This window comes from Populus trichocarpa, chromosome 19 (assembly GCF_000002775.5).
Source record: "Populus trichocarpa isolate Nisqually-1 chromosome 19, P.trichocarpa_v4.1, whole genome shotgun sequence".
NCBI classification, from domain to species: domain Eukaryota; kingdom Viridiplantae; phylum Streptophyta; class Magnoliopsida; order Malpighiales; family Salicaceae; genus Populus; species Populus trichocarpa.
The window spans coordinates 9,540,562-9,555,687 of record NC_037303.2 but is presented as its reverse complement, the minus strand read 5'-3'; the positions used below and the strand labels follow the sequence as shown (position 1 = coordinate 9,555,687).

The 15,126-nt window shown below is 30.4% G+C and overlaps 1 protein-coding gene across 1 annotated transcript; it reads left to right on the top strand.

Moving 5' to 3' along the window:
* Positions 1–12,092: 12,092 nt before the first annotated feature.
* Positions 12,093–13,816, top strand: LOC18108315 (mini-chromosome maintenance complex-binding protein). The gene is made up of 5 exons (XM_006371215.3): positions 12,093–12,448; positions 12,607–12,720; positions 12,870–13,072; positions 13,188–13,323; positions 13,640–13,816. The coding sequence occupies exons 2-5, from the start codon at positions 12,697–12,699 to the stop codon at positions 13,814–13,816; spliced, it is 540 nt and encodes a 179-aa protein (XP_006371277.1). The 5' UTR covers positions 12,093–12,448; positions 12,607–12,696.
* The last annotated feature ends 1,310 nt before the right edge of the window (positions 13,817–15,126 follow it).

The following is a 15,126-nucleotide window of genomic DNA, read 5'->3' as shown; positions in this document are numbered from 1 at the left end:
AATTCTTACAAATTCATTTAAAGACTTGTTAATCGGGACTCTAGAGTATAACATTCTAGTAAAGATGTAAAAGAAATAAACCAATTTTCCCACTGAAAAAGAACATGTATCCTTCCTTCTTCTACTAGGTGTGTAGGTCTCTAGGTCTAAAAAAACAATCAATGCCTATTTGAAGATAATAGAACCTTGGCCGAGAGTAGAATTATAGCCTTAAGACCTTTCATTCTAAGCCATATATACATGGCATTAAAGAAATGCCAAGCTAGGAGTGAGCATCACTTTATCAAGGTGAAGAGAAGTATTACGGTAGGTTTAGGTACAAACAACAACCTATTTCTACGAATCCAAAACTATATAATCAATTTTGTACCTATAGTTAGTTTATATAGGAGAAATTTTACTGAGAACCCCCTTCCATAACTTTCCTTTCAATAGATACATAAAGATTTTATAGCTATTGCAAGAGAAGTAATTAAATTATGTTACTCTAGTATCTATGAGAATATGCTCATGATGGTTGTTGATTCCTCCATTTCAAAGGATATATGTTGAGAGAGAAACAAATGATATAGATTAAAAGTGCATTATAATTTATAGGGATATATAATTTAGGTTAGTGATAAATCCAATATAAAAGAACAATTTGCCGAAAAACATCATATTATTCCAACACCAAAATTAATTTAAAAATGCAAGATGAGCTCAAACAACATCAAAGGAGGTTTAAACATTAAGAAAACATGAATAGGCAGGCCACATGGACCCTTAAACTTTTACATGGTTATACCTTCTCCAAGTTTGCTGGCTATGGACTAATGTTTTCCTTCTCTTTTCTTTCCTTCTTTCCCTTTTACTATCTTTTCCTTCCAAAACTTATTAGACCCTTTATGTTAGGCTCTTGAACTTTCACATCAGGATCTTTTCATAGTGTGTTTCTCCATGTTTTTACTCTCTTTTTTATTTTATTTTTAGGAGGTATTTATAGGGTTTTTGAAGGGGGCTGTTTAGGTAAATTAAGTCTCACTTGGGTTTTCATTAGCTCACAAATTAGTCGAATCAATTTTCAACCTGTTTCGATATAAAACTTAGTTTAAGTCATATCCTAAATAGATAGGTCAACCACTCTTTTCAAATGTTATCCCCTTCAACATATCATTTTGTCCACCTACCCATTTGTTAACCAAAAGATGCCCTTTGTTTTCAGCTTTCTCTTGAGGTGACTATAAGCTGAGGTACCTTTCACAATTAAAATTATACAATTGTTTTATTTGATTTTTGTTCACATGAAATAAATTTAGAAAGGATATTTTATATCTAATTCAATAATTTTTTTTTATGATAATGGATATTCGAGATTTTAAAAATTAAACTCTACTATAAAACAATCTTAAGAGTTATACTACTAAGTCGGCTATGCAGTGCTCGAGTTTTGATTTCTTAAGGGACGTTCGATTTGTTAGAAGGGTAGTGTTGTTAGGACTTGGTTAACTGAAATGTATTACATAAGTTGTAGATAACACAGTACTTTTGTTTATTGCTATGACTAGGCCAAGTAGTAGGGGAAACTTTTTCGCTTTTTTTTTTCCAGGACCACACAAACTAATCGAGTAATTAGTGATATTTTGCTATTTTTTGCAATAACAAATGGAAGAAGAAGAAAGAATGGGGTAGAGGAGGGAATTAACCCTAACAAATACACTACTTATGAAAAATTTATTATAATTATTTTTTTGTGAATTAACCCCAAACCTTAAATTGCAAAATTTTAATATAAACATATCAAAACTACCAACAAGAACAATAACAATAACAATAACAAACATATAATGTAAAATAAACACAAATTAAATGGATTTTCTTGTATTGGATAATGTTTTTTTAGACAAAAAGAATAAAAAACAGAGTAGAAGCTATCACAAAGCAACACAAACTTAAAACTCACAAATATAGCAAATAAAACCCAAATAAAAGAAAAGAAAATGAAAACCCTTACCTTTTAATCCAACTCAGTAAGGCTTGCATAATTTCTTGCAATGATAAAAAAAAAAACAAGCATGCACAGGGAGCATCATAATGCAAAACATTAAGCTTTGAAAACCTAAAAGTGGCTTGATATTTACCTGGCAAAGTTATGGATGTGTGGTGGGTGAAGGATGAAGAAGTTAAGGGGAAGAGAAGGAGAGAGAGAAGAGATTGACATAGAAAGAAGTGATTTTTTGCTAGAGGTAGAGAGAAGAAATAAGAAGACATGTTTGATATGAAACCAGGGATTCTGGTCTTTTAATTAGGGCTTTATACCGATAGAATTACTGGTGAAATATTAAATATTTATATTTTTAAATATCCATCGGTAATTTCATTGGCAACTAAAACTTAAATTTTCAATTAAACTTGAAATTTTAAGAAGAACCCCTTAAATTCTCTAATGAATTTTAAGTCCGTCGATAATTTTGTATGTAATGGTTAGTGATAAAGCCATGTTATTTTTCTCCAAATCTCTGAAACTCCCCAACCAACTTAATCCTTAGGTAATTCCATATGTAATTACATTAAAGTCAATTTCATTACACATTGACATTTTACAATTTAATAAAAATATCTTTTTCTTCTTTAATTTTATCATCTTCATGTCTATCATAATCCTCTTTATTGAATTGATGCTCGTACATTCAAAACACCATTTAACTCAACATCAATATCAATAAAAATATTCTCAGCCATAAAAATTTGAATTTTCTTCTAAATCGGTAGACATAGCAACTTGATATGCATCAACTAACTTATCAATTTGAAAGACATCATCTATTGCATTTAATTCATCATTATCTTCTTGAACAGCTTGAACATGACCCTTAAGTTTGGTTTTTACTATGGACAACCAATCAACCCAAGAACGATCATTTTTAAACGAAGAAGTGTATGTGTAATAAACTTGTTGGCATTGTTTAGTGAAAACATAGATATCATCGACGATGCAAAGTTTAGTTTTTGTATTAATCTTTACCAAACCATAACGAGGATCTATTTTGATTCCTCTATCGATGATATCATACCAATAACATTTGAATTATAAAACATAACCTTATGATAGATTGACTCAACTATGCAAAGCTATAAAACTGGTTTAGCTCATAATCCAGTCCAAAGCCTAGATTATAGGTTGACGGATCAACTCAGGTTGACCTGTATAAATCTGAAATGACATAGTTTTAATTTTTTTTTTAAAAATAATGTTCTTTATGAGGGGGGGTGTTTAGGTAAATTAAGTCTCACTAGCTCACAAATTAGCCGAATCAACTTTCAACCTGTTTCGATATAAAACTTAGTTTAAGTCAGGTCCTAAATAGATAGGTCAACCATTCTTTTCAAATGTTATCCCTTTGAACATATCATTTTGTTCACCTACATGGGTCTATTTGTTAACCAAAAGACGCTATTTGTTGTTAGCTTTCTCTTAAAGTGACTATAAGCTACGAGGTGCCTTTCACAATAAAAATTATACAACTGTTTTATTTGATTTTTGTTCACATGAAATAAATTTAGAAAGGATATTTTATATCTAATTCAATAGTTTTTTTTGATGATAATGGATATTCAAGATTTAAAAAATTAAACTCTACTAAAAAAACAATCTTAAAAGTTATACTACTAAGTCGGCTATGCAATGCTCGAGTTTTGATTTCTTAAGGGATGTTCAATTTGTTAGAAGGGTGGTGCTGTTAGGACCTGGTTAGCTGAAATGTATTACATAAGTTGTAGATAACACAATACTTTTGTTTATTGCCATGACTAGGCCAAGTAGCAGGGGAAACTTTTCCGCTTTTTTTTTTTCAGGACCACACAAACTAATCGAGTAATTAGTGATATTTTGCTATTTTTTGCAATAACAAATGGAAGAAGAAGAAAGAATGGGGGAGAGGAGGGGTCGATTATCTGGTTATAACTTAAAAACTACTGATGGATATTAGCGACGAGTTTATTTTTTCGCTAATACTGTTTGTAATAATGACACATCATTTTTTGTTATTCTTTTATTTCTAATTGTAATTCTCTTGGTATGCATGAATGAAAAAATTCTATCGATATATATCGAAGGATATAGAGAGAAAATATTTCGTTGGTAAATATCATAAAAAATTCTTCAATATTTCTATTTAAATCTACCAATTTTATAATAGTGATATAAATATACTATTTCAATCCATAGTATTTTGTATCCCCGTAACTTTCGCTAGTGTTTTTTTTTTTTTTTCATAAGTTAATGTTTAATCTCTGCCAGTTAATTTGCGAGCTTTCTATTTATTGCAGTGTTAACAATGGCCAGTTAATTTGGACGCATTAGACGCAAGGATGACGCCTGTAAACTGTCAAATGATCCAAAATGCTAGTGCAAACTAAAGTCATAAGACTGGTATATGCATGGCAAGTGGAGATCAATTAAGAAAAAGAAGGTTTTTACTTTTCTTGACAAGACACTATGGCAAGGAAGAAATCTTTCAGTGTCACTGGTCTAATTTGCCGCATTACCAAAAGTATATATAAAATATATGGAACCCTAAACTTACTTTCCAACAAATAGAAGAAAGACGAAGACCCACCAATTGTGGGGACAAATGAACATGGCGAATTGGTGATTGATCCCGATAATATTGACATCTTTACTCTTAGTTTATGTTCTAATCCCGCAGCAAGGCATGAAATAATTTTCTTTTCTTTTTTGGATCAATGAAAAATGTTGCAAATCTCGTCTTACACTTGACTTAAATCATAGTTTTAATTCTATTCTAATTCAAAGCTTCATTCTATTCTAATTCTAACTCTAAAGAGTACTACATGAATATGCATGGAAGGAAAAGATTGCTGAGAGTTGAGCATGGTAAGCAACTCTGGCAAGTCCTGCCATGGTTATCACCATTTACAGATTAAATGGGGTCTCTTTTGTCTGGACAATAATGAATGAGTGCTAAATCCTGTCGGGAAAACTAGAAAATTGAAAGCCATAAGAAAGCCTTGTGTACAAGTTTCAACCGATGTCACATGCGCCATGAAAGTTACCAATAGCACTATTATCTTGATAAAGTTCTAACATTTCCAAGGACCCAAATACCAGTTTTAGTATCTCCTCACTTACTCTCAAGCACCTGTGCACCTTACACCTTCTATCAAGGGAGATTTATTATTGTTAATTAAGCTCTGACTTCATGGTACATTAATTTCACATGCCATGAAATATATGGCAGCTCGGTTTCGCATTTATGATCATGAAGTGTGAATTAAGACGAAGAATTCTATGGATGTTGCTAGCCATTCGTGTGTAAACCTTCTCAAGTCTTGCATTTGTTAAAATTAGCATATATAGCTCTCTTATCGAGCTAAAGTTGATTAATGAAATAAATATTTACGTGAAGATCATCGTCAACAAAGCCTTCAAATTCAAGATCTTTCCGACAATCCTATATATTTATCATGGATAGCATAGCGCTGAGGTCAAAAAACAGTCATGAGGTTTGTGAAGATGTAATGTCTTTTCCCCTCGTAAATATAATATAAATATTCAGTGCTCATTACCGAAAGGAAAAAAAAAGGTTCATGTTGACCCTACATCAATGAACTCGTAAACCTACTTTACTTTTCTAAAACTTATTCCACCATGAGAATGCCCTATAAATAATTCGGGTTGGTATTGCCTAACCTCCTTCAAAAGTGTTTCTCCTTGGTTTTAAATTAAGCTCAAGAAATGGCGAGGAGGGAGTTCATGTCCACTACTCAGGTGCTGATGGTGGTGTTTCTTGTATTTTTCATGTTTCAAAGCAAAGTGGCTTCCAGGATTGGCATGAGTTGTACTCTTGCTTGCCATGTTGATGAAGGAACAAGAACACAAGAGCATGTAGATATGGAAGATGATTCAGGAGATTATGATTACTATAGAAGGTATGGTGATGTTCCAAGCCCAGGTATCGGTCACTGAATTAGGGAGAGGTGGCCTCTTCTATATATATCTCCTTGACGGTGTTTTTCTCTTTTTCCTTTTCTTTTGTCCATTATACATATGGTTTTAAATCTGTTGATTTGGTTGAATCTCTGCTCCATCTTGTTCCTTGTATAGCTATATTATACTATTTTTTCTTCACCTGTTTTAATAAATATAAGAAATTTTAATATGGATTTGGTCAAACTCCTGATTCTAGGTTATCCTCATGGCAAATCAATAGATTTCAGCCTAATTTTTATTGTTTTTTTTTCTCAGTATAGTCAAGGGGTTCGTTCCATCGAGTCCACTTTTTGGAAACTCACTCTCTTTATATATAATTTCTCTGGGGCATACCTGGTCTGCAATTGCGTGGACATATTCCAAAGAAAGTCCCTCGATTATTTTCACAAGCGATCATGGCTGATGATAATTGCTCTTATTTTATTGTTTTTCTTTCCCTTAGAAAGGGATAGCTACGGAATTCAGATCACCAAACTGCACGCTTCATGATGTGGTTTGCTAGCTTTTATGCATGAATTATGAACATCATAAACCCAGCAATTTCGTTTTTGTTTTGTTTTTCATTCCCAACAAGGAGCGATGAGCGGAGATATATGGTAAATATTGGTATCGATTTAGATACCAGACTCTCGTGTTGTTCTTAACAAAACAGTTAACATGTGAGTGAATGCTAGTAAAAGGTAATTCAGGTGAATATTGAAGGTATTTCGAATTTTTTTTTCTTTGATTTTGACGATGTGTTAATCATTTAGGCCAACTAGTCGTTAGCAAATGTATAGTAATCAAGGTTAGGGTTTTTTTTTTTTTTTTTTAAACTCATCCCTTCAATTCAGTTTTTATCTTTTTCTGCCATCACAATCAAGAGCGTAGTAATAATTACTGTTTAAAATATTTTTGATTTAAAAGTATATTAAAATATTATTTTTTATTTTTTAAAATTACTTTTAATACCAGCCCATTATAACAATTTAAAAATATAAAAATAATTTTAAATTAAAAAATTAAAATTAAAAAAATATAATTTTAATCACATTTTTCAAAGCCAGAAACTCAAAACCATCACGCAAACAAAACTAAAAATTATTTTTTTTCTTTGATTTTGACTGACGATGTCTTAGTCATTTAGCCCATCTAAGTCGTTAGCAAATATATAGTAATCAAGGTTGGGTTTTTTATTTTTTTTAAAAACTCATCCCTTCAATCCACCCTTCAATCCACTTTCTATTTTTCTGTGATGAAAATTAAAATTAAAAATATTATAGTAATTATGATTTAAAATGTTTTTCGTTTAAAAATATATTAAAATAATATTTTTTTTAATTTTTTTAAAAATTATTTTTAATATCAGCAAATTACAATAATTTTTTTTTTGTGTTTACCTGGATATCCTCACACCCTCTCTTATTTTTTTAAAATTATAAAATTAGTCTCGTTCAGGGTTTGTGGTTGCTTCTCCTAATAAATACTGCACATTACAATAATATAAAAACATAAAACAAAATTTTATATTAAAAAAATAAAATTTTTAAAAAATATAATTTCAATCCCGTTCCCAAAAGCGATAGGAAACTCAAAACCATCACGCAAACAAAACGACATTGTAGAGGGAAAAAGACACAAGAACAAGCATCCGAGGTTAGCATTTGGTTGATTGGTTCGAAGTACACCATGGAAAGGATAGATACGAGAAAATCCAGAATTATCTCTATCTCATAGGGAATGTTTCTACCTCTTTTTTTGAGGGGACACGCGAAAGAGACGGGGACGGGAAATTTTGATGTGTTTTTTTCAACTATGTCCATAAATTTCTTGTTATTCCAAACTATACTCTTCCCTAAACAATCCTGACCATCCATCTTATCCGGGTTATTTTCCGCCTTTAGATCTACTTAAACAAAGAAAATTCAAAGTAAAAAACAAAAAACAAAAAATAAAAAAGAAGGAAAAATAAAGAAGAGAGAGATGGGAAAGAGAGAGAAAATTATTGTTGACAGAATTTACCAGCCTTCAAATAAAAGATCTTATCTCTAGGGAATTGATGGACACAATTGAACTATTTTATTATTAGAATTGAAAGATATATTAATTTGAAATTCTAGATTAAAAAATTCAAACTCAGTGGTTGTGATTATTTTTCAAAATACTTTGAAAATGTATCAAAATAATATTTTTTTATTTTTTAAAAATTAATTTTGATATCAGCGCATCAAAATGATCTAAAAACATAAAAAAATATTAATTTAAAGTAAAAAAATAAAAAAATTTAATTTTTTTTAAAAACATTTTTGAAATAAAAAAAAAATAAGGTTGTTTGGATATGTTTCTTGGTAGATGAACAGAAAAAACAAATTTGATTATTCTCGTCAGAATAAAAAGAAAAAAAATGCTAAAATTCGATGATCAAATAAGGATTTTTTTGCAAAGCAAGGTACCTCATCCACATAGATAACACATCTTTCCACTCCTTTCCTCCAACCTAGGCCTGGATAGTGGTACATGTTCATGTGACACTTTTTTTATTTTTAAGTTTTTGTTTTCATCTTTTTTTTTAAAAATTTTATCAATTTATTTTCTTATTTATTTATGTATTATATATTAGAATTAATTAATTAATTTTTATAATGAAAAAAATAATTAATTGCTAGTTAAATATGGTTCAAGCAAGGTGACATGCCATTTAATAGATGTATTCTTTTATTATGTTTTTTTTATATTAAATCAATGTATTTTTTTTATCACCATAGGTAAATCTAATAGGATGGATATATAATTTTAATCATATATATAATTTGTTGAAAATGTAAGCAAATAAAGAAAATAAATATCAATAATTGGGTGGTAAAACTGATAACTGGATATAATACTTAAAATAAAAATTAATTTGAATAATAAAATCAATCACCAAATGCAAATTAATGCAATCAAATTAAAATAAATTGGACTACAAAGCCAACCAGTACTAAATGAAAATATAATTAAAATAAATTTGAATTATAAAAATAAATTTCTATATAAAATTGATGAATTAAATTTCAAGGACTAATTATATACTAATTTGTATTCAAAATTTACCAAAATATTTACTATTTAGAAATAAAATTAAAATTTAAAAGAATTTATCACCTAAATGAAACTAAAATATTTGACAAAAGTAAATTAAAAGAACAAAGAATTGACCACCTAAATTAAACTAAGTGTTTGTTAAAAGTAAATTAAAAAAACAAAGAATAAAACTTAAGGTTGTAGAGATAATAAAAATAAATCTAGAGGTTCTTATTTCATCTAGCTATTCCCATGCAATTTATTATTTCTTGTTATAAAAATCCAATTCTTCATGTTGATTAAAACAAATCACTTAATTATTCAATATTTTTTGTTGAATAATATTAGAAATATTTTCACATAATAATTAAACATATCTCCATGTAAATTAAAATCTTTGAAGATTCATTGAATTCTTTGTATTTTTTAATATAAAAATACACCATTGCAGTAAAGTATTTTTATCTTTCGCTTAACTAATGGTTTTTAATCTAGGAAGTTTTTAATCATAAATTATTTCTTGGTTTTATTATGATTCATTTGATCAAACAATAATTGGCTAGAAAAAATGTAAGCAATAAGATAAATAATTGAGAATTTAAATTGTGTAATCAAACTAGACTACATCAATGTCCTAAAAACATAAAATTGATTTCATAATAAACATGAGAGCAGCCATGTTTTTATTGGAATACATCAAAATAAAATTAAGGAGAAGAATTAAACTATTTTTCTTGAAATCTATTAATGAAACACTTTACCTCAGCATGACTTCTTCTACAACATCTCTCCTCTTTCGTTGTTTCTTCTCTCCTCCTCTTTCCCTCAAGTTGTCAATGGTGAACTTAGCAACTCTAGTCATGTTCTTGACCCCTTAATTAAGCTCTATTTTCTCCATCAAATAAACTTATTTTAAGAAAGTTATAAACATCAAAGTTGTAGATCTTCCTTTTTATCTTTCTTTTTCCACTAAGATTACTTAATTTAGATATTTATAGAGATACGTTATGTTTGATTTACTGAGATATGCTTTTGAAATTTCTAATAAGAAAGTTTCTTGATTTTTACAATAGAAAATTTCACTTTCCTCTTTCCCTACTTTTCCAAAATGTATGCACAAGTGAACCTTACCTCTTTAAGGTAAATTTCTTATTTTAATTGACTTTTAAATGGGCTTCCTCATACCATGAGCCTTAATCTAATTAGTATTAATATTTTGCTAGAATTCAAGGATTGATGCTGAATTTTCACTTCAAAACTCATGATTCCATGAATTTATTGCTCCCTATATATAATTAAGAATAAATAAATAAAAATTATATAAAATAGAGATATTGAAGATAAGCTAGCATAAAATTAAATGTAAGAGTATGGTAAAAATCATATAAAAATTAAGGACATCAAATACCCCCAAACTTACTTATCGTTTATTTTCAAACAAGAAAAAAGAGGAAAACAACTAAAAACAAGAATTGACTTAATTCATAAAGTTTCCCGCCTCAAAGGTTGTCTTAAGTTTATAATCTAAAGGAATCATCAAATATCATACAAATCTAAAAATTAATTTCAAACTTAATTATACCTCATTATCAACCCTTTCATTCATGCATACCTATCGTTTCACTTCATTCTTAGCTCCTCAGATGATTTGTTTATGAAAACAAGTAAATATAAAATTGATATCTAGTTATGAAATTGATATTTTAAACTCTATAAGCTTGCTTTTCAAATCAATCTCCACTAATATAGAATAACAATATTACTAAGGATGAATAGGTTTGTATTAGGTTTATAGTGTCAAGCTAAGGTGAGGACTCCAAAGAAAGGATAGGATTCAAACAAAGCAAAAGAACTTAATTTTAAACACAAATAACCATACTCACTTTTAACACATACACTATTCCTCAAACCTTTGAATCTCACAAAACACCTCTTTATCATACTTTCATAGATTCCTTTTTTTTTTCTTTTAGGAAATAAAATAACTTCCCAACACCTTGTTGACTTTTCACACCTCTAAACGTATAACTTTGATAACATAAGTTGTGGTAAAATTTACTTGTAGACTTTCTACCTTTCACACCTTATATACTTTTCTAAGAATGAAATTGTGTAAATTCAATTCTTTTAAAAAATAAGGAAGTTGGTGTTTAAGGTCAGGTAGTGTATATATATATATAACAAGTTCTAGAATTTGTTGAGATCATACAAATTTACAATATTCATATAAAGCTTCTCTAAGCATGCAAAGTAGTTAATAATCATTATAAATATTCATTGAATATAGAAAATATCAAATTACGCAAAATCAAGTCATGGATAAACAAATAGACTTAAGAGATAAGGTTTTTCTTTTTCCAAGAATTATAATCAATTTCAACCATATTTAGGATGATATGGTGTTGCCATATGATGAGTAACTCCATATTTAGCAAGTAAAGATTCAAATTGATGGTTGCAAAACAGCTTCCCACCATCATTAATTATCATCCTTGGAGTGCCAAATTGAAAAAATGTATTTTTTCAAAGAAAACTCACCATAACCCTAGCATCATTGGCTGACAAGGTAGAATCTTCCACCCATTTGAAGATGTAATCTACAACCATCAAAAATAATTTTTTTAGAACACAAAGATGAAAAAGGATCTATGAAATCTATTCTCGATCGAATGTTAAATAATTCAATTATTAAAATATTATTCAAAGACATCTCATGTTTCCTATAAATATTCTCAACTCACTAATAAAGATCACATAAATTAACATTAACAAAGGTAAAGGAATCCTTGAAAATGGAAGATCAATAAAATCCATATCGAAAAATCTTTGCTCCACCAAAGTGGTCACCCACTTTTAATGAATGGCAATGTCATCTTAGAAGGTAGAATTTGCGACACTAAATAGTTGACTATGTTGGAATCCTATGGAACAAATTGCACAACCATCAAGTTCTCATAAAAAAATGTTTCATTAATTGGCAATTGCTACTCATCTCCCCCCACCTTTGTGCTCAATCAAGTTCTCACAATTGGTATTTAGTGAAAGGTAGTTTCGATAGTTTCCAGTTTGTTCAGCTGCTTCCATTAACTTTACACCAGTGTGTTTACTGTAGATTATTTTCATCTCAGCTGTAGCCTTCTTATTATGATGATTAACTCTACCATTGACGCTGGATTAGATTTTTGAGCGACAATGTGATAGTCACTACATGATTGATCATAGTACGTGGTCCTCTGTGAAAGAATTCTGAAAGTGAAACCTGTGTTTTGGAGGTGTGTCCTTATCATGTTATCTTGAACATCCTTGTTGAATGACAGGTCTCAGGTGATGAATCTGAAGATTCTCCTAGTGCGAAAAGAATGGTTAGTGTAACTCACAGTCTATGACTTTCTGCAGAACTCCCCTCCGACAGAGGTGATTTATATAGAACTTGCTCTCATTTGAATGATTGATATAATTGTCTATATGCATTTTCTCTGTTGTACTTCATGGGATTCTTGTGTATCTCTAATCATACCATATCATACCTATTGTAGACATGTTCTGAACCATGCTTGTCTTTGATCCTACAGACAAAACCCCATTTAGTCAAAGAGGCAAGGGAAGCTCTGTTGAGGCATCTCACATCTATTCTTGGAAATGATGAGGTAGCTGCTCATTTCATGTTGTTGCATCTTCTGTCTAGGGTAAATGATTTTCTTTCATTCTCACGTTTTCAGTTATAGTTCATCTATGTTGACTCTACTTCTTTACTGTATTCCGTATCTTTTGTGGACCTATTCTCTTCCCACATCTGGTAATTCTGGCCTGTAAAGTAACGAGTTTTCTTAAGCAGGTACATGCCAGAGCAGATAATGTTGCTGTTGGGAAGCTTTCTTTGAACCTTACTTGTTTTAGCAAAGAGATCGCATCTGTATTCAGCACTAAACTAAGTGTTCTCATCAAGAATCTTCTTCCCTTCACAAAATGCATACTCCTGACTGTGGAATATCTCAACACGACTTCTCTTGCTCCCAAAAAGGATTATCAAATAAATAGGTAGTGAATTTGTAAATTTTGCTACTGCAAATCAGTTGTCCTTTACACAGCACGTTATATTGGAACCACCAATCTCTGGATAGTGCTTGACAGTCTAACATGCTTGATGTTTCAGACTGATACCTGGAGTTCTACAGCTAGCTGAGGGCTCACACTTAATGTTTGATGAGACATGTTTGGAAACAGGAACCCTCAATTCTGCTGGGGTGGAGAACGCAAGGCTGCTGAAAGCCCTGACAGAGTTGCAAAAGGTGATGATCATTCGTGAAGTGTCCTCTTTAGTAGATAGTTAATTGGATTGGAATGTTCTGTTTGATTTGCCCTTCTCCTAGGAGGGTGACTTCCTGTTGTAGTCATTTCTTTTTATTAAAAAGGCCTACTCTTAATATTATAGTTTGACTGGTGGAGCGTGAATGTCAGAAACTATTCATGTTTTTTTTCCACAACAGGAATTAAACGAGAAATTATTTATATTTATTTTCTATAAACCTGCTGTTTGGTCTCGTATCACTTGCACTTTATTGGGAGTAATGAGGTTACTCACTATTAAGAAATTGTTTGTCTCAGGTTGAGTATGATTTTAAGTATTACAAGATGGAGATGATGGCTCATGTCCAAATGCTAATATCGTCAGAGGGGAAATCAAACATCTTGCCAGCAGAAATCCTGGAAGCTTGGAGATGGTACTTGGCTACTGTTAGATCAATGCCTCAGTTGATCGAGTCAGATGTGTATAAAAATTAAGTTTAAGTATTTAATTAGATTTTTAATAGTTCAATTTGATTTAATTATAAGTTTAATTAAGGTTCTAATTAATTTTAAGAATTAATTTAGGCCACAATTAAAAGAATTAATTAAGTGTAGGAATTTAATTAGACTTTTAATTGGTCAAATTAATTTTATTAATGATTTAATTTGTGAGAAATTTAAGTTTGGAAGCCTAATTCAGGTTTAATTGGGAAAATTGTAATTTCAGAGGACAAGATTTAATTTTTACAAACTTTAATTGGATGAAACCAGGGGTAAAATTACACGAAAATCAAAGTTTAAGGCCAATTAAGAGTTAAATTGAAGAAATTCAAGATTGATGACTTTTTCGCAAAAGGCATGCAAAGTCGGGAGCCAAATTCTGTTGAAAATAGGGGTAAAATTGAAGAAATTAAAAGTTTGAAAATCAATTGAGGATGGAGTTGAAAATATTTAAGACTAAAGATCATGTTGAAAAACACGTTAAAATCAAAGGATCATTTTGAAACTTCATATGGGTAAAATTGAATTGATTCATAAAATCAGACGCAATTGATGGTTTAATTGAACAAACTTAAAAGATTGAGAGTTTAAATTAAAAAGAAAAATTAAAACCCTAATTGATCTAGGGTTATCAACACTACATCATTTTATTTAAATGAAATAGTGCGTTTTGACCAAAACTACACCGTTTTGTTTAGTCATTAACGAAAAATAATAAGAAGAAGGCCAGACGATTCGTCTTTTGGTTTTAATACCACCTTCCAAGCCTAAAACCTCTCTTATCTCTCCCTCATACCAAATAAATAACAAACCTCCCTCATGCCTTGACAATATACTCCTACCCAGACAAAACAAAGGCTCATTTGTAGCCTTGAAGGTGTTGCTATAAGAGCTCAAAACCCACACCCTAACCAGTCTTGCTTTCCAGAAACTAACAAAAATCAGCTAGTGTACTCCCCTTGTCAACTTGTAAATGTTGAAAGGCTGATCCTCAACCTCAATGGATGACTAGGATTCATTCCTCGACATTAAAGGGTGAGGATTGTCCAGCTCATAGCCTCCGGATGATCCTCATTGCCCTTTAAAAACTTATGCCAAAAGCTATGAAAGGAAGGAGAAAATCTTGAAACTACACACTCTCACACTACAAAACCCAAAAACCCTTAGCCAAATCATTAACCAGTCCAGAAAAACAATAGAAATCCTTTCATAATCCACTATTAGAACTCCAAACTTGGTTTAGAAATCCCAAATTAAAAGGTATTTTTGTTGGAGAAGGTATATCTCTAACTTTGAGGAAGGGA